This window comes from Leptodactylus fuscus, chromosome 5 (assembly GCF_031893055.1).
Source record: "Leptodactylus fuscus isolate aLepFus1 chromosome 5, aLepFus1.hap2, whole genome shotgun sequence".
Lineage (NCBI taxonomy): Eukaryota > Metazoa > Chordata > Amphibia > Anura > Leptodactylidae > Leptodactylus > Leptodactylus fuscus.
Window position 1 is genome coordinate 2,279,599 of NC_134269.1, and position 20,805 is coordinate 2,300,403.

Consider the following 20,805-nt stretch of genomic DNA (forward strand, 5'->3'; position numbering starts at 1 on the left):
CTAATTTAATAGAAAAAAAGACACTTTGCTCTTGATCTTTATAAAGGCTTTCCTTATATCTCTATTACTCAGACTGTAGATGATGGGATTGAGCAGAGGAGTTACTACAGTGTAGAGCATGGACAGGATTTTCTTTGCATTGCGCGTATTTGGAAATAAATAGATAGTGAGAAGTGACCCATAATATAAGGAGACCACGGCCAGGTGAGAGCTGCAGGTGGAGAAGGTCTTCTGTCTCCCAGTTACAGATGGGATCTTCAGTATAGTGAGGATTATATACACATAGGACACCACAATGACAGTAAATGGAGAAACTGCAAATGGAACGGCCATTATCATGTCTATTAGTTTTATGAAGAAAGTGTCTGAGCAGGAAAGTTCAAGTAAAGGATCTAAATCACAGAAGTAATGGTCAATGGTGTTCGGTCCACAGAACTGCAGAGAACTTATAGATACTGAAAGAGTCAAAATAACAGCAAATATCATCCCCCAACACAAGAGAACAGACTTTATACAGAATGTGAGGTCCATGACCAAGGTGTAATGTAGAGGGTGACAGATGGCCTGATACCGGTCATAGGACATCACACTCAGGAGAAGACTTTCCATTGTTTCTGAGGCTGAAAAGAAATAAAATTGTATCAAACAGCCAATAAAAGATACAGAACTCCCATCATACAGAACAACATGGAGTATGAGGGGTATGATGATTGTACTGAGCAAAATGTCTAAAGCAGAGAGTTGTGTGAGGAAGAAGTACATGGGAGAGTGGAGGGATCTGCTGTAGGACACCACCAGGATGATCAGGAGGTTTCCACATAGAGTCACACAGAAGATGAGCAGCAGCAGGAGGAAGAAATAAGTCTTGAAACTTTGTAAATTCTGAAATCCTAAAAGCAAAATCTCAGTCACGGTGTTGGAATTGTTGTATTGCATCTTCTGAGAGTTGAATCATAAGAGATAACTCTGTAGATATCTGGAGTGTTTAAGCAGAGATTGGGTTATTTGGATCATTCTCCTTATTCACATCATATACATTACATAGTGAGGCTGAGGAGGACAATCTGGATTCTTCTTTGGATCACACAGCTACATGACGTCTTCTTGTCCATGTAACACTCAGGACATCAGGATATTACTTGTTGTAGCTTTTATAGATGAAATATTACAGAGATTGTGGTAACAAGGCCGGAGAGATCTCAGTAATGGTCTCTGGTGGGAGCAATCACAGAGATACATTTATAGATCTAATAATGTGTAAGTAATAATGACTTTAAAAAAATCCAGTTATTTAATTAAGTAAAATCTAGTTAAGTGTAAGAGTCATGTTAAAAAGAAAGATTCCCTTCAATTCCATAGCTGTAATTATCAAATATTGTAACTTCTGGTGATTCCAAAAAAACGTAACTCCTTATGACCTTTGTGGACATCGTCTATGTGGTCTCAATCTGGCCGCCAAGCAGTGACCCGTAAGGAGTGTTGATGTTGTTACCTTTGTCTGATTTGTCTCCTTTCAACAACTTTACAAGACAATGATTGAGAATTATTGGACACATCACTGTTAAGCTACTTATGAGATATGGCAGGATGATAGACCGTCATAATAATCTCATATATGAGGCAATAACAACATCAGGCGATAGAATCCATCATGTCATTATCTTCTGGATAACTTTATCGGTCTCTTAGAGAATATTGGCCACTCTTCTGTACAATGTTGCTGATTTTCATCGAGGTTTGTCGACTTTTTTTTTCTGCACGTTCTCTTAAAACGCTCAGCATCGTTGTACTGCCGGTCTACTGTATTGAATGTTTCTTACTGTATAATGGCAGACCTATACTCATTCCCAGACTGATAAGCAGCAGCTATTTCTTCTTTAAGATCATTAATGATGTCTTTCCTCCTTGACATTCTTTTCTTTTTTAAAATGTAATATTTATTACATTTTTCAAGAAAATATTCTAATAAATACACAAGGGGCGGCCCAGAATGGTATACAGCGCAAGTGGGTAGCCCAGTAATAATGTAGAAGATGTGGGACCCCGAGACCGCCCTCAGCCTTGCCTGCCAACATAACAGGGGGAGCCTGAGCCACACGGTGGCTCAATGGTTAGCACTGCAGCCTTGCAGCGCTGGAGTCCTGGTGTTCAAATCCCACCAAGGACAAAAAAACATCTGCAACAAGTTTGTATGTTCTCCCCGTGTTTGCATGGATTTCCATCCCATATTCCAAAGACATACTGATAGGGAAAAATGTACATGGTGAGCTCTGTGTGGGCCTACAATCTACATGTAAAAAAAAAACAAAACAAAAAAACATAACAGAGCGGGGGATGTGGTGACGCTTCCTATTCCATATAAAATGAAAGACGGCCTTCTGAAGGGATCAAAGTTCAGAGCAGGGAACAGTGACAGGAGGAGTCTCAAAGAAATATAGAAGCTTGGGAAGAAGGGTAATTTTAACCGCCGTACTATGACCAATAAGGGAAATACAGTGTTGGCCAAAAGTATTGGCCCTCTGCAATTCTGTCAGATAATACTCGTTGTCTTCGAGATAATGATTACAAGCACAAACTCTTTGGTAATATCTTCATTTATTTTGCTTGCAATGAAAAAAAAAAACACAAAAGAGAATGAAAAAAAAAGTCAAATCATTGATCATTTTACACAAAACTCCAAAAATGGTGCGGACCGAAGTATTGGCCCCCTCAGCCTAATACTTGGTCGCACAACCTTTAGACACAATAACTGCGCACAACCGCTTCCGCTAACCAGCAATGAGTTTCTTACAAGGCTCTGCTGGAATTTTAGACCATTCTTCTTTGGCAAACTGCTCCAGGTCCCTGAGGTGTAGAGGACATCCCCTTGTCACTATCACTGATCTAGGTGTAGAGGACATCCCCTTGTCACTATCACTGATCTAGGTGTAGAGGACGTCCCCTTGTCACTGTCACTGGTGTAGGTGTAGAGGACGTCCCCTTGTCACTATCACTGATCTAGGTGTAGAGGACATCCCCTTGTCACTGTCACTGGTCTAGGTGTAGAGGACGTCCCCTTGTCACTATCACTGATCTAGGTGTAGAGGACGTCCCCTTGTCACTGTCACTGGTGTAGGTGTAGAGGACGTCCCCTTGTCACTATCACTGATCTAGGTGTAGAGGACATCCCCTTGTCACTGCCACTGGCCTAGGTGTAGAGGATGTCCCATTGTCACTGTCACTGGTCTAGGTGTAGAGGACGTCCCCTTGTCACTGTCACTGGTCTAGGTGTAGAGGATGTCCCCTTGTCACTATCACTGATCTAGGTGTAGAGGACATCCCCTTGTCACTGTCACTGGTCTAGGTGTAGAGGACGTCCCCTTGTCACTGGCCTAGGTGTAGAGGACGTCCCCTTGTCACTGGCCTAGGTGTAGAGGACGTCCCCTTGTCACTGTCACCGGTCTAGGTGTAGAGGATGTCCCCTTGTCACTGGTCTAGGTGTAGAGGACGTCCCCTTGTCACCGGTCTAGGTGTAGAGGACGTCCCCTTGTCACTGTCACTGGTCTAGGTGTAGAGGACGTCCCCTTGTCACTGTCACTGGTCTAGGTGTAGAGGATGTCCCCTTGTCACTGGCCTAGGTGTAGAGGACGTCCCCTTGTCACTGTCACTGGCCTAGGAGTAACAAGATCCTTAGAAAGTTCTTTGTATTGTCCCTTCATGTATTTGTACATTGTTATTAGATCTCCCCGTAGACGTCTTTTCTCTAAACTGAATAACCCCAAATTTGTTACTCTATCATTGTCCTCCAGTCCACCCATTCCCCTAATCATTTTGGTTGCCTGTGTTTGCAATTTTTCAAGTTCACTTATGTCTTTCTTGGGCTCAAAATTGTGTGCAATATTGTAAGTGTGGCCGTACCAGTGATTTGTACAGAGGCATAACTACTTAAAAAGCTCTTAACAGATTTTGTAGATTAGCACAAGATGTATCTATTAAGATGGCAGTTGGTATGTATTAAACATTAAATTAATATACCTTTTCTCCTCCCCCCCAAAAAAACCCTAAGAATTATTCTTCAATACCGGGACTGATTTTTCAGTCAAAACAACATAAAACATTGTTTGGACAGTCACAGATGGAATTGCTCTATTGCAAAACAGATTGTTGTCAATGGAAGGGTTAACAGTCCTTTGTCAGTCAGTATTGCTGTAGGCTCACTCAGACTAGATATTCTCCTTCATTCCTATATGAGATTTCTATTATTGATCTTCCTGCCATTACTTCTATGTGACTAAACTTGGTTCTACTTCTCCTACTTCTCTGGTTCTGTAGTTCTATTCCCAGGTATCTCTGCTGTGTATTGTAGTAGAGGAGAAATCGCTTTGGGTCATGCAGTATAGAATATGAGAAGCAGCAGCTGAGAGATGGTATAGGGAATGTGGGGGATTATTGAGTGTCCTGTAATGTGGGGGCGCAGTGTATATTATTATTATTATTATTATTATTATTATTATTATTATTATTATTATTATATGTATTTATTATTAAGTATATAGAAGTGTAGCGATATATCCAGCCGGCACAATCACACCTGATACCCATTGGGCAGGAGAGTTGGACACAATTTGATCTCTTTGCTTCCACATTACTTTGGAAACTTACAGTCATGGAAAAAACAATGAATTTGACTTCTAGTATTCTGGTGGGTTAAGCTCAGGATGCCGTGTTATTATTTGCAGAAGGAGACAATAACGTCTATCCCAGTTCCCAGTAATGAATCCCTCAGGTCACTCCCAGCCCTCTAATCTCTCATTTGTTGATCAATGTATCACTAACAAGCAGATGAAGTTACTGTACATCTGTATATTGTACCCTCTATAGGGAATAACAGGTGAGAGAAGAGATTCCCATATGTGACAGTAAATGGTTGTTTGTAGACGGAACCTACAATGTAGTGAACATGTCTCTGCTCTTATGGAGCTTCTGGCTTTCTATTGACCTCATCCAGTGTGATTTCAAGGTTATTTGCACCACCAATTTAGGGCACGGAATAGAGGTGGAGCAAAGAAATAGGAAATACAATTAATAATATCTAATAGGGATGCAAATATTCAGAACACAGGAGTTTTTGAGAATTTTTTCAAAATATGGCACCCATGGTCTACATACATAAACTCCCTTACCCTAAGTGCGTCTTCCAGCCACTCCTAGACTCTGAATGCATTTCCCCACTTTTTATCCAGCATAAGATACACACTATCCCTATGCTAGTCCCAAACATGGGCAGGGCCTCTCTATAGAACACTCTCTGATGATGGAGGTTTTTTTGTACTCTCTAGAAAGCTGTGTTACAGATTTATTGAATGACCAGCTCTCATATTTTTGTTGTAGTAACTGTGTCTGATTTCTTTATGTATACCTATTCTAGTCATTAACCCTTATACTGGGGAACAAAAAAGTACAGGCCCAAAAAAATGGAAGTTATGGTATCTATGGTAAGGAATAGTGTTGAGTGAATAGTATTTGAATCCTAATTTCGAATACCTCCGCTCCCATAGGAATGCATTGAAGCCAGCCGGCTCTTAACCCCTTCGCGATCGGCCGCTCCCATGCATTCCTATGGGAGCGGAGGTATTTGACTTTTGGATTTGAATACTATTCGCTCAACAATAGTAAGGAAAACTCTTTCTCCATGCCTTGCCACATGGATGTAATAAAGTCATCTGGTTATTTTGTTTTTTTTCTTTAGTAAAACATTTCGGTTATGTCGAAAGTATCAGAGGTCTGGCCGTGAATATAATTAGAGATGAGTGAACACTAAAATGTTCGGGGTTCAAACTCCGATTCGAACAGCCGCTCACTGTTTGACTGTTCGAACGGGTTTTGAACCCCATTATAGTCTATGGGGGAAATGCTTGTTTCAGGGGTACGCAACATTTGATCAAATTCTACTTACCAAGTCCATGAGTGAGGGTCAGGCTGGATTCTTCTCCCTGCGCAGCGTCCCCGTGTCCTCTTCCGGCCTTGAATTCACTCTGCTAGGCATCGGGCCTGGGTAGAGCCGACTGCGCATGCCCGCACTACAAGCGGACATGTGCAGTTGGCTCTGCCCAGGCCGGATGCCTGGCAGAGTGAATTCAGAGCCGGAAGAGGACGCGGGGAAGATGCGCAGGGAGAAGACTTCTAAAGGTAGGAGAAGAACCAGCGTTGATTGGCAATGTATAGCATTCTGCCAATCAACACTGGTTCTGCATCGAATCTTAACTTCGAACAGCTAGTAGTACTCGATCAAACACTACTCGCTCATCTCTAATTATTGTGTTTAACATCAAAATAAAGCACGGAGTAACTTTTAACACTTTGTGAACATTGTAAAAACAGTTTTTTCTTCATTTACACCCCAATAATCTTTTTTCTTTTGTCCAGAGACCCAGCACATTGTATGGAATATTACTTTTTTTATGTAGATTGTGAGCCCCATATACAGCCCCACATAGAGCTCACAATGTACATTTTTCTCCTGTCAGTATGTCTTTGGAATATGGGATGGAAATCCATGCAAACACGGGGCGAACATACAAACTCCTTGCAGATGGTTTTTTGCCCTTGGCGGGATTTGAACACCAGCACTCCAGCGCTGCAAGGCTGCACTGCTAACCACTGAGCCACCGTGTGGCCCCCATGGAATATTACTTTTTGTCATTGGAAATATAACTCGCTCTACACAAAAAATAAGCTCTAATACAGATGTATGAATGTAATTTTTTAAAAAAAGTTATGGCTTTTTGAATTCTTAAAATTACAAATGGCTGTCGCAGGAATGACAATGTTATGTAAAAAATGTGACAATCTGAAGATAAAAACAAAACATTAATAGATTATTTTAAACTATGGAGAACCTGGACAGTGTCAATGGTTGGTTCCATACTAATGTCTATAAATATTGCAATATGTATCCATAACATTACATTCTCTGGCACGACCCAAACTCTCCCCAGATAGATACAAAGATTTAATTTCCATATTTATTTCTTTACCTTCTGGCCAGCCCATAAGGTGGATTTGGGTATTCAATATCTAATGCAATAAATTATTTTGCTCATTTTCTATAAATATATTATATGTTATATCTCACAAAACATTATATAGATATTGATGCTTAAGACATATCATGCACAGTCAATAACCATATGACTCCCCCTGATAGGAGTCTTCTGGTTTCAGAACCAAGTGGTGTCATATATGTCCTTCAGACCCATCAACTGGAACCAAATGCCAAAGTCCCTGTAAGGGAATTGCTAGACCAGCAATTCCCCAGTAGCTGGTGGTTAACCCTGGGGGAAGGGCACAAGACATAGTGAGCCCTAAGCTGAAACCCCCCGCTGTCCCTTCCTGCTTGCTGGTCCTATCCTAAGTAGAGATGAGCGAACACTAAAATGTTCGAGGTTCGAAATTCGATTCGAACAGCCGCTCAATGTTCGTGTGTTCGAACGGGTTTCGAACCCCATTATAGTCTATGGGGAACAGATACTCGTTAAGGGGGAAACCCAAATCCGTGTCTGGAGGGTCACCAAGTCCACTATGACACCCCAGGAAATGATGCCAACACCTCTGGAATGACACTGGGACAGCAGGGGAAGCATGTCTGGGGGCATCTAACACACCAAAGACCCTCTATTACCCCAACATCACAGCCTAACAACTACACACTTTACACACTCAATACCACCTCTCTGACAGTAGGAAAACACCTTGAAACATGTGTATTTGGCACTTGCAGTGAGGAGAGCTTGTCACCAGCAGTGAATTTGGCCCTTGTAGTAAGTTGAGGTTGGCACCAACATTTGTTTTGAAAATCAGGGTGGATTGAGCCTCTAACCAGCAGAGTTTGGGCAAATTCATGGTGGAGGGAGCCTCTAAAAACCCCAGTTTGGACCAATTCATGGTGGAGGGAGCCTCTAAAAACCCCAGTTTGGACCAATTCATGGTGGAGGGAGCCTCTAAAAACCCCAGTTTGGACCAATTCATGGTGGAGGGAGCCTCTAACCAGCCCAGTTTGGGCAAATTCATGGTGGAGGGAGCCTCTAAACAGCCCAGTTTGGACCAATTAATGGTGGAGGGAGCCTCTAACCAGCCCAGTTTGGACCAATTAATGGTGGAGGGAGCCTCTAACCACCCCAGTTTGGACCAATTCATGGTGGAGGGAGCCTCTAACCAGCCAAGTTTGGACCAATTCATGGTGGAGGGAGCCTCTAAAAAACCCAGTTTGGACCAATTCATGGTGGAGGGAGCCTCTAAACAGCCCAGTTTGGGCAAATTCATGGTGGAGGGAGCCTCTAACCACCCCAGTTTGGACCAATTCATGGTGGAGGGAGCCTCTAAACAGCCAAGTTTGGACCAATTCATGGTGAAGGGAGCCTCTAAAAACCCGTTTGGACCAATTCATGGTGGAGGGAGCCTCTAAAAACCCCAGTTTGGACCAATTCATGGTGGAGGGAGCCTCTAACCAGCCCAGTTTGGGCAAATTCATGGTGGAGGGAGCCTCTAACCAGCCCAGTTTGGACCAATTAATGGTGGAGGGAGCCTCTAACCAGCCCAGTTTGGACCAATTCATGGTGGAGGGAGCCTCTAACCACCCCAGTTTGGACCAATTCATGGTGGAGGGAGCCTCTAACCAGCCCAGTTTGGACCAATTCATGGTGGAGGGAGCCTCTAAAAAACCCAGTTTGGACCAATTCATGGTGGAGGGAGCCTCTAAACAGCCCAGTTTGGGCAAATTCATGGTGGAGGGAGCCTCTAACCACCCCAGTTTGGACCAATTCATGGTGGAGGGAGCCTCTAAACAGCCAAGTTTGGACCAATTCATGGTGAAGGGAGCCTCTAAAAACCCGTTTGGACCAATTCATGGTGGAGGGAGCCTCTAAAAACCCCAGTTTGGACCAATTCATGGTGGAGGGAGCCTCTAACCAGCCCAGTTTGGGCAAATTCATGGTGGAGGGAGCCTCTAACCAGCCCAGTTTGGACCAATTAATGGTGGAGGGAGCCTCTAACCAGCCCAGTTTGGACCAATTAATGGTGGAGGGAGCCTCTAACCACCCCAGTTTGGACCAATTCATGGTGGAGGGAGCCTCTAACCAGCCCAGTTTGGACCAATTCATGGTGGAGGGAGCCTCTAAAAAACCCAGTTTGGACCAATTCATGGTGGAGGGAGCCTCTAAACAGCCCAGTTTGGGCAAATTCATGGTGGAGGGAGCCTCTAACCACCCCAGTTTGGACCAATTCATGGTGGAGGGAGCCTCTAAACAGCCAAGTTTGGACCAATTCATGGTGAAGGGAGCCTCTAAAAACCCGTTTGGACCAATTCATGGTGGAGGGAGCCTCTAAAAACCCCAGTTTGGACCAATTCATGGTGGAGGGAGCCTCTAACCAGCCCAGTTTGGGCAAATTCATGGTGGAGGGAGCCTCTAACCAGCCCAGTTTGGACCAATTAATGGTGGAGGGAGCCTCTAACCAGCCCAGTTTGGACCAATTAATGGTGGAGGGAGCCTCTAACCAGCCCAGTTTGGACCAATTCATGGTGGAGGGAGCCTCTAAAAAACCCAGTTTGGACCAATTCATGGTGGAGGGAGCCTCTAAACAGCCCAGTTTGGGCAAATTCATGGTGGAGGGAGCCTCTAACCACCCCAGTTTGGACCAATTCATGGTGGAGGGAGCCTCTAAACAGCCAAGTTTGGACCAATTCATGGTGAAGGGAGCCTCTAAAAACCCGTTTGGACCAATTCATGGTGGAGGGAGCCTCTAAAAACCCCAGTTTGGACCAATTCATGGTGGAGGGAGCCTCTAACCAGCCCAGTTTGGGCAAATTCATGGTGGAGGGAGCCTCTAACCAGCCCAGTTTGGACCAATTAATGGTGGAGGGAGCCTCTAACCAGCCCAGTTTGGACCAATTAATGGTGGAGGGAGCCTCTAACCACCCCAGTTTGGACCAATTCATGGTGGAGGGAGCCTCTAACCAGCCCAGTTTGGACCAATTCATGGTGGAGGGAGCCTCTAAAAAACCCAGTTTGGACCAATTCATGGTGGAGGGAGCCTCTAAACAGCCCAGTTTGGGCAAATTCATGGTGGAGGGAGCCTCTAACCACCCCAGTTTGGACCAATTCATGGTGGAGGGAGCCTCTAAACAGCCAAGTTTGGACCAATTCATGGTGAAGGGAGCCTCTAAAAACCCGTTTGGACCAATTCATGGTGGAGGGAGCCTCTAACCAGCCCAGTTTGGGCAAATTCATGGTGGAGGGAGCCTCTAAACAGCCCAGTTTGGGCAAATTCATGGTGGAGGGAGCCTCTAATCAGCCCAGTTTGGACCAATTCATGGTGGAGGGAGCCTCTAACCAGCCCAGTTTGGGCAAATTCATGGTGGAGGGAGCCTCTAAACAGCCCAGTTTGGGCAAATTCATGGTGGAGGGAGCCTCTAACCAGCCCAGTTTGGACCAATTAATGGTGGAGGGAGCCTCTAAACAGCCAAGTTTTGGGAAATTCATGGTGGAGGGAGCCTCTAACCAGCCCAGTTTGGACCAATTAATGGTGGAGGGAGCCTCTAACCACCCCAGTTTGGACCAATTCATGGTGGAGGGAGCCTCTAAACAGCCAAGTTTGGACCAATTCATGGTGGAGGGAGCCTCTAAAAACCCCAGTTTGGACCAATTCATGGTGGAGGGAGCCTCTAACCAGCCCAATTTGGGCAAATTCATGGTGGAGGGAGCCTCTAAACAGCCCAGTTTGGGCAAATTCATGGTGGAGGGAGCCTCTAACCAGCCCAGTTTGGACCAATTCATGGTGGAGGGAGCCTCTAACCAGCCCAGTTTGGACCAATTCATGGTGGAGGGAGCCTCTAAAAAACCCAGTTTGGACCAATTCATGGTGGAGGGAGCCTCTAAACAGCCCAGTTTGGGCAAATTCATGGTGGAAGGAGCCTCTAACCAGCAGAGTTGTGGGAAAGCAGGGTGGAGGGAGCCTCTAACCAGCAGAGTTGGTGGAAATCAGGGTGGAGGGAGCCTCTAACCAGCAGAGTTGGGGGAAATCATGTTGGAGGGAGCCTAGTATTAGCAGAATTGTGCAACGCTTATGGTGGATGAGTATGAGGATGCGGAGGAATTGGAGAGGTTGAGTACAGACATGGAGTTTCATGTTGGGGTGCTTTACACAGGTGGGCACAAAAATGAAGGCTCTATCCAGTGGTGGTTCATTTTTATCAAAGTGAGCCGGTCGGCACTCTCAGCTGACAGACGGGTGCGCTTGTCAGTGATGATGCCACCGGCTGCACTGAACACCCTCTCAGATAGGACGCTGGCGGCAGGACAGGACAGCACCTCCAAGGCATATAGGGCAAGTTCAAGCCACAGGTCCAACTTCGACACCCAATACGTGTAGGGCGCAGAGGGGTCGGAGAGGACAGGGCTGTGGTCGGAAAGGTATTCCCGCAACATGCGCCTATACTTCTCACGCCTGGTGACACTAGGACCCTCCGTGGCGGCACTTTGGCGAGGGGGTGCCATCAAGGTGTCCCAGACCTTAGACAGTGTGCCCCTCGTTTGTGTGGACCGGTGAGAACTTGGTTGCCTACTGGAGGAACTGCCCTCCCTGCCGCCAACGTCACATGCTGGAAACATCTCCATCATATTCTGCACCAATTGCCTGTGGCAAGCATTGATGCGATTGGCCCTCCCCTCTACCGGAATAAAAGACGAGATGTTGTTTTTATACCGGGGGTCAAGGATAGCAAAGATCCAGTACTGGTTGTCCTCCATGATTTTGACAATACGCTTGTCGGTTGTAAAGCACCCCAACATGAACTCAGCCATGTCTGCCACAGTGTTAGTTGGCATGACTCCTCTGGCCCTACCGGAAAGTTCAATCTCCATTTCCTCCTCATCCTCCATGTCTACCCATCCGCGCTGCAACAATGGGACGATTCAAAGTTGCCCGGAAGCCTCCTGTATCACCATCACATCATCGGACAACTCTTCTTCCTCCTCCTCCTCCTCCTCCTCCTCCATTAAACGCAGTGAAGCGGACAGATGTGTGGACCTACTCTCCAGCTGTGACGGATCGGATGCTATCCCTAACTCCTCTGTGTGATCTGAGTTATCCCTGATGTCAATCAGGGATTCTCTCAGAACACACAAGAGCGGGATTGTAAGGCTCACCATCGCATCCTCAGAGCTCACCCTCCTTGTGGACTCCTCAAAGACCCGTAGGATGTCACAAAGGTCTCTCATCCATGGCCACTCATGGATGTGAAACTGAGGCAGCTGACTTTGTGGCACCCTAGGGTTTTGTAGCTGGTATTCCATCAAAGGTCTCTGCTGCTCAACCACTCTATTCAACATCTGAAACGTTGAGTTCCAGCGTGTGGGGACGTCGCACAAAAGCCGGTGTTGTGGCACATGCAGGCGTTGCTGGAGAGATTTTAAGCTAGCAGCGGCTACTGTCGACTTGCGAAAGTGGGCGCACATGCGCCGCACTTTCACCAGTAGCTCTGGAACATTGGGGTAGCTCTTTAGGAAACGTTGCACCACTAGGTTGAAGACGTGGGCCAGGCATGGAACATGTTGGAGTCCGGCAAGCTCCAGAGCTGCTACCAGGTTCCGGCCGTTATCACAAACGACCATGCCTGGGCCCAGGTGCAGCGGCTCAAACCATATTGCCGTCTCATCGAGGAGGGCATCCCTCACCTCGGAGGCAGTGTGCTGTCTGTCCCCCAAGCTGATCAGCTTCAGCACAGCCTGCTGACGTCTACCAACGCCAGTGCTGCAACGTTTCCAACTCGTAGCTGGGGTCAATCTAACAGCGGAGGAGGAGGCGGTGGCGGAGGAGGAGGCGGTGGCGGAGGAGGAGGCGGTAGAGGAGGAGGAGGAGGGGGGTGTTCTTCTCGTGTCCCTGCCAGGAATGTTAGGCGGGGAGACGAGGTACACCGGGCCAGTTTGGGAAGCAGTCCCAGCCTCAACTACATTCACCCAGTGTGCCGTCAGTGAAATGTAGCGTCCCTGTCCGCATGCACTTGTCCACGCGTCGGTGGTCAAGTGGACCTTTGTGCAAAGCGCGGAACTAAGGGCCCGCCTGATGTTGAGTGACACGTGCTGGTGCAAGGCGGGGACGGCACACCGGGAGAAGTAGTGACGGCTAGGGACGGCATAGCGAGGTGCCGCAGTTGCCATCAGGTCCAGGAAGGCGGGAGTTTCAACAAGCCGGAACGCCAACATCTCCTGGGCCAGCAGTTTAGCGATGTTGGCGTTCAAGGCTTGCGCGTGTGGGTGGTTAGCAGTGTATTTCTGCCGCCGCTCCAATGTCTGAGAGATGGTGGGTTGTTGTAAAGAAACGCCTGATGGTGCCTTTGATGGTGCAGGAGAAGGAGATAAGACAGGACCAGGGGAGGATGAGGTAGAAGTCAACAAAGTGGCGGAGGCAGATGAAGTGGTGTCCTGGCTCGTCCTCTGGAGTGCATCGCCAGCACAGTCAGCAGTGGCAGTGGCAGAGGCAGAGGCAGAGGCAGTGGCAGTGGCGTGAACGGCAGGCGGCCTTTGTCCTGCCGTTGCTGCCTGCCACTGATTCCAGTGCTTGGATTCCAAATGACGGCGCATTGAAGTGGTGGACAGGTTGCTCTTCTCAGAGCCCCTAATCAATTTCGAGAGGCAAATTGTGCAGACAACACTATATCTGTCCTCGGCGCATTCCTTGAAAAAACTCCACACCTTCGAGAAACGTGCCCTCGAGGTGGGAGTTTTTCGGGGCTGGGTACGAACTGGAACATCTTGGGAGATTCCGGGTGTGGCCTGGCTTCGTCTAAGCTGCTGACCTCTGCCTCTGCCTCTAGCTACCCTTTTTGGTGCTGCACCTGCCTCAACATCCACACTACTTTCCCCGCTTGACATCCCCCCTGTCCAGGTCGGGTCAGTGTCCTCATCATCCACCACTTCCTCTTCCAACTCCTGTCTCATCTCCTCCTCCCGCACAATGCGCCGGTCAACTGGATGCCCTGACGGCAACTGCGTCACATCATCGTCGATGAGGGTGGGTTGCTGGTCATCCACCACCAAATCGAACGGAGATGGAGGAGACTCTAGTGTTTGAGCATCTGGACACAGATGCTCCTCTGTTAGGTTCGTGGAATCGTGACGTGGAGAGGCAGGTTGAGGGACAATGAAAGGAGCGGAGAACAGCTCTGGGGAGCAGGGACAGTTTGGGTTATTGTTCTGTAAAGCTTCGGAATTTTGGGAGGAAGGAAGACAAGACTGTTGGGTAATAGGAGGAGAGGAGGCAGAGTCTGACTGGCTGCTGGACAATGTGCTGTAAGCGTTCTCTGACAGCCATTGCAAGACCTGTTCCTGGTTCTCGGGCCTACTAAGGTTTGTACCCTGCAGTTTAGTTAATGTGGCAAGCAACCCTGGCACTGTGGAGTGGCGCAATGCTTGCTGCCCCACAGGAGTAGGCACGGGACGCCCTGTGGCTTCACTGCTACCTTGCTCCCCAGAACCATTCCCCCGACCTCGCCCACGGCCTCGTCCACGTCCCTTTCCGGGAGCCTTGCGCATTTTGAATTCCTAGTTAGAAATTGGCACTGTATACCAGTAGTAAAAATTGTGGGTGCACGTAACCCCAATATATTCTTTGAATTCCCAGTCAGAAACTGGCACTATATGGCAGTAGCAAGAAATGAGGGTATTTGTATTCCCAATATACTCTTTGAATTCCCAGTCAGACAATGGCACTGTATACCAGTAGTAAAAATTGTGGGTGCACGTAACCCCAATATATTCTTTGAATTACCAGTCAGAAACTGGCACTATATGGCAGTAGCAAGAAATGAGGGTATTTGTATTCCCAATATACTCTTTGAATTCCCAGTCAGACAATGGCACTGTATACCAGTAGTAAAAATTGTGGGTGCACGTAACCCCAATATATTCTTTGAATTACCAGTCAGAAACTGGCACTATATGGCAGTAGCAAGAAATGAGGGTATTTATAACCCCAATATATTCTTTGAATTCCCAGTCAGACAATGGCACTGTATACCAGTAGTAAAAATTGGGGGTGCACGTAACCCCAATATATTCTTTGAATTCCCAGTCAGAAACTGGCACTATATGGCAGTAGCAAGAAATGAGGGTATTTGTATTCCCAATATACTCTTTGAATTCCCAGTCAGACAATGGCACTGTATACCAGTAGTAAAAATTGTGGGTGCACGTAACCCCAATATATTCTTTGAATTACCAGTCAGACACTGGCACTATATGGCAGTAGCAAGAAATGAGGGTATTTGTATTCCCAATATATTCTTTGAATTCCCAGTCAGACAATGGCACTGTATACCAGTAGTAAAAATTGTGGGTGCACGTAACCCCAATATATTCTTTGAATTCCCAGTCAGAAACTGGCACTATATGGCAGTAGCAAGAAATGAGGGTATTTGTATTCCCAATATACTCTTTGAATTCCCAGTCAGACAATGGCACTGTATACCAGTAGTAAAAATTGTGGGTGCACGTAACCCCAATATATTCTTTGAATTACCAGTCAGAAACTGGCACTATATGGCAGTAGCAAGAAATGAGGGTATTTGTATTCCCAATATACTCTTTGAATTCCCAGTCAGACAATGGCACTGTATACCAGTAGTAAAAATTGTGGGTGCACGTAACCCCAATATATTCTTTGAATTACCAGTCAGAAACTGGCACTATATGGCAGTAGCAAGAAATGAGGGTATTTGTATTCCCAATATACTCTTTGAATTCCCAGTCAGACAATGGCACTGTATACCAGTAGTAAAAATTGTGGGTGCACGTAACCCCAATATATTCTTTGAATTACCAGTCAGAAACTGGCACTATATGGCAGTAGCAAGAAATGAGGGTATTTATAACCCCAATATATTCTTTGAATTCCCAGTCAGACAATGGCACTGTATACCAGTAGTAAAAATTGTGGGTGCACGTAACCCCAATATATTCTTTGAATTCCCAGTCAGAAACTGGCACTATATGGCAGTAGCAAGAAATGAGGGTATTTGTATTCCCAATATACTCTTTGAATTCCCAGTCAGACAATGGCACTGTATACCAGTAGTAAAAATTGTGGGTGCACGTAACCCCAATATATTCTTTGAATTACCAGTCAGAAACTGGCACTATATGGCAGTAGCAAGAAATGAGGGTATTTATAACCCCAATATATTCTTTGAATTCCCAGTCAGACAATGGCACTGTATACCAGTAGTAAAAATTGGGGGTGCACGTAACCCCAATATATTCTTTGAATTCCCAGTCAGAAACTGGCACTATATGGCAGTAGCAAGAAATGAGGGTATTTGTATTCCCAATATACTCTTTGAATTCCCAGTCAGACAATGGCACTGTATACCAGTAGTAAAAATTGTGGGTGCACGTAACCCCAATATATTCTTTGAATTACCAGTCAGAAACTGGCACTATATGGCAGTAGCAAGAAATGAGGGTATTTATAACCCCAATATATTCTTTGAATTCCCAGTCAGACAATGGCACTGTATACCAGTAGTAAAAATTGTGGGTGCACGTAACCCCAATATATTCTTTGAATTCCCAGTCAGACACTGGCACTATATGGCAGTAGCAAGAAATGAGGGTATTTGTATTCCCAATATACTCTTTGAATTCCCAGTCAGACAATGGCACTGTATACCAGTAGTAAAAATTGTGGGTGCACGTAACCCCAATATATTCTTTGAATTACCAGTCAGAAACTGGCACTATATGGCAGTAGCAAGAAATGAGGGTATTTGTATTCCCAATATATTCTTTGAATTCCCAGTCAGACAATGGCACTGTATACCAGTAGTAAAAATTGTGGGTGTATATAGCCCCAATTCTATTGCTAGGGGACTTGCAGGGTATTTCTGGGGTGAAGGTGGGGGGGCACACCGTTGGAACGGGTATCGGGGTATATATCGGGTATACGGGAATACACTGACAGTGTATTCCATTCAGGATCCTGGGAAAGCTGGGTTGCGGCGATTGAGCCCGTCAGTGCCACGTTACACTGACAAGCTTCTCCCTGGAATTTAGCTCTTACAAGAGCTGTTGGTTGTCTTCTCCTTCCTATCCTAGCCTGTCCCTGCCTACCCAGAATCTAAGCCCTAGCTAGCTGGACGGAAACCTCCGTCCTCGGTGAATTGCAAGCTCAGAATGACGCGAACCTGGGCGGCGCTGTTCTTTTAAATTAGAGGTCACGTGTATTCGGCAGCCAATGGGTTTTGCCTACTTTTTTCAACGTCACCGGTGTCGTAGTTCCTGTCCCACCTACCCTGCGCTGTTATTGGAGCAAAAAAGGCGCCAGGGAAGGTGGGAGGGGAATCGAGTAATGGCGCACTTTACCACGCAGTGTTCGATTCGATTCGAACATGCCGAACAGCCTAATATCCGATCGAACATGAGTTCGATAGAACACTGTTCGCTCATCTCTAATCCTAAGTAATAGGTGACAACTGGTCGATGGGCCCTTCCTGTATAAGTGACAACATGGAACACATACAAGACAAACAACAACAAAGGGAGGTCAGCTAGGCAAGGGTCCAATAACAGCAGCACAGTACAGAATCAAAATCCAAGAGAATAGTCAAAGGATAAGCCAAAGGTCAAGAATATAATACAAGTAACAACAGCAAGAGAAATGCCAGCACGCACAAGGCAATAACAAGCACCAATGTGAATGTGAGTAAATAGGAATGAAGAACCCACCCCAGACCTGATAGGAAGATTCACTGTCAATCATACAGGCAAGACTAACATTAACCATTAGCGGTGCAGAGGGAAATCAAGGTAAAGGAGACGGGCGTGGTGGTAAATCAATTACCAGGGTGAGGGAATAGGATAGTATTCAGATAACACAAGAAGAACCCAAAGCAAAGAATCAAAACTGAACATGCCTTCTGTACTGCAGCATGCAAGCAGATGGCACAGAAGTTCGAGTGGACATCACAGTCCCAAATGGAGATATCCCGTTCCTATTATTTCAGACTCTGAATATGATGACATTCTGGAACTTCACATCTCTGTTACAATTGTTTCATCCATTTATACTTAATTGTCAATGTGCAAGATACCTCTCCTCAATTCTATTGTGCAAGATCTAAGATTTGATCAAGACATTATATGCGAGATTGTGATAACATTGTTATTGATTTAAGAAGTAAATTTTGTAGGTTTTCAATTCTCTCATATCTACTCCATGAGTTGTCTCTTACTACAATCCATCAGACACTTCATCACGGAAGACTGAATCTCTTTGTTCCTGAGACTGTATATCATAGGGTTTAGGAGGGGGGTCAGAATAATATACAGTAGGGAAAGAAACTTGTTCACCGTCATCGAATGTCCTTTATACGGGACAATGTAAATGGTGAGCATGGAGCCATAATAGGTAGAGACCACCATCAAGTGAGAGCTACAGGTGGAGAAGGTTTTATGCCGACCTGATGAGGAAGAAATTCCAAAAATGGCGATAAAGATATAAACATAAGTCGTGATAACAAATATAAAAGGAAAAATCAGTATTGGAAAGCAGAGAACGATCATCTCAATGTCAGGAACCGTGGTATCTGAGCAAGAAATCTCTAAGAGTGGGGCGTAGTCACAAAAGAAATGGTTAATAACATTCTGCCCACAGAAGTCTAAGTCACATACAAGGAGAAGTGTGATAAGTATTAACATAAAGCTGAAGACCCAGGATGATACAATCAGGCCGTATCTAAGCTTGGCACTCATCATCGAGATATAATGGAGAGGTCTACAGATGGCCAGGTACCGGTCATAGGACATGGCCATGAGCAAATAACATTCAGCACTTACCGTTCCCTCATATAAATAAAGTTGGCTTAAACACCCAACATAAGGTATAGTGCTCCCTTCCCTTATGATAACCTCCAGCATCTTAGGGACAACACTTGTTACAAGGATTATATCTGACAGGGCCAAATGTCCAAGGAAGAAATACATTGGAGACTGGAGACGTTGGCTTGTGGACACCAGTGAAATGATCAAGAGGTTCTCACCTATAATTATGCAATATATGACCAGAATAACGGAGAAGAAAGTCGTCTTATAATCATTAAGATCAGGGAATCCCAATATAAGAAACTCAAAGACAGCGCTAGTGTTGACTTCATGCACTTTCATCTCTCAATGATGAGTCTTGTAGATCGTTGTGATGAGGATAAATTGAGTTATAGATTCTTTATTTTTTTTACCCACGTTGGAAGTTTCTTATTTATCTATATTTCCTCCATCACACCCGTGTCTGTGTCCGAGGTTTAGCTCATTAGCATATGTGTTTTGTAGTGTCTGGGGAAAAAATGCCTTGTTACATTGGTATATGCTGTAAGTAAAGATGACTTAGGATTTCGTGTAGTCAATATATAACAAAATCTGTGGTCCCCGAGGAAGAGACCATTAGAAATCATTCCTCCAATGAAGACTCTCAAGATAATTCAAATTACAGAGGAAAAAAATAAGAAATCCCAAAGAGAATTGTAATTATTCAATATTTGGCTTGGTCAGACATAATGTCCCTAAGATGCTGGATAATGAATTAACATATATCTAATTGGAAAGACAGAATTATACATTGTACACAATTTTTAATGGCTTTGAAATTTACATTACAAATTTAAATTTCAAGTTTGTTGTTTTTTTTTCAGAATACTTTTTTATTATTTTTGTTCTCTTTTAAGTAAGATTATTTTTATATATAGGACATATATTAATGTTGCCGGTATTTAAATTTTTTTTTTATTTTTTTTACTTTGATTTATATTTGTTTAAAAATTCATGTGATGTCATTTTTTTTTAAAAAAAACATCCAAATGAAGAATAATTTGGGAAAATAATTGACTCATTGGGGAAAACTTCTTGCGAAGAATCTCCATAGAATGGCAAGAGGGAGACCCAACAACTACACCATGCTAATGTTGTTGGGGACAACTCTCAAAAATCAGAAGGGTGGGGTATAAGAAAGTGAATAGAAACTTAAAAGCAAAGAAAAGCATAAAGGAAAAAGAAGGAAGAGGAAGAGAAAGAAAATCAGGCAGCACATGGCTCAGTGGTTAGCACTCTTGCCTTCAAGCACAGGTGTCCTGGAGGCTGGATCATTTGAATCCAAAAAAGGGCAACAATTGTATGGAGTTTATATGATCTCCCATGCCAAAAATGTACTGATAGCTAAATTGGCTACCTACAAGAAACACCTTGTGTGTGTTGGAGATGCATGTTTGTATGGTAGAAGCTAACTCCTAACTCACCGACGCTCCCTGCGGTTTGAGTCCCTCGTGTGAGAAAGGTGCATCAAAGTGGAGACTCATTAAGGGCTGCCAAATTGCAACACTTTTTGAAGGGTCAAAGGAATCCTGCAACACCAATGCCTCTATTTCCTGGATATGGACGAGTTCCTAAATACACTTCACCACAATCCACTTCAATTCTTTGGGAATAACTGACGTGAGAGAACATCTCAGGAGACCCTTCTTCATAGCTGAGATTAAACCAAGTATAACTGGGAGCAGGGACAACCCAGAAGAGACAACGATTCCACATTATATCTAACCTGGGAATAAATGTCACCTGATCCATGATAGGGCCTGAGCCGATGGCAAATCCAACACACAAGCAGGAGGCTCCCTACCGTGGTTCCAGAACATCTTTAGTGCGCTGACACAGATTCTATGTAGGAGGTCTGGGCATTGCTATCTGACCATAACTTTAGATGTCATGTCCCACTGGTGCCCATCTCTTA

The 20,805-nt window shown here is 45.0% G+C and overlaps 2 protein-coding genes across 2 annotated transcripts; both read right to left on the bottom strand.

Moving 5' to 3' along the window:
• On the bottom strand, positions 1 to 936 carry LOC142204261 (olfactory receptor 11L1-like). The gene has a single exon (XM_075275570.1). The coding sequence runs from the start codon at positions 934 to 936 to the stop codon at positions 1 to 3; it is 936 nt and encodes a 311-aa protein (XP_075131671.1).
• A 17,303-nt stretch (positions 937 to 18,239) lies between these two features.
• Positions 18,240 to 19,193, bottom strand: LOC142204262 (olfactory receptor 11A1-like). The gene has a single exon (XM_075275571.1). It carries the CDS (start codon positions 19,191 to 19,193, stop codon positions 18,240 to 18,242), a length of 954 nt encoding a protein of 317 aa, XP_075131672.1.
• Between the last annotated feature and the right edge of the window lie 1,612 nt (positions 19,194 to 20,805).

Bases quoted from the DNA above. Each gene is read 5' to 3' on its own strand.
- LOC142204261 (XM_075275570.1), bottom strand. From the start codon at position 936: ATGCAATACAACAATTCCAACACCGTGACTGAGATTTTGCTTTTAGGA.
- LOC142204262 (XM_075275571.1), bottom strand. From the start codon at position 19,193: ATGAAAGTGCATGAAGTCAACACTAGCGCTGTCTTTGAGTTTCTTATA.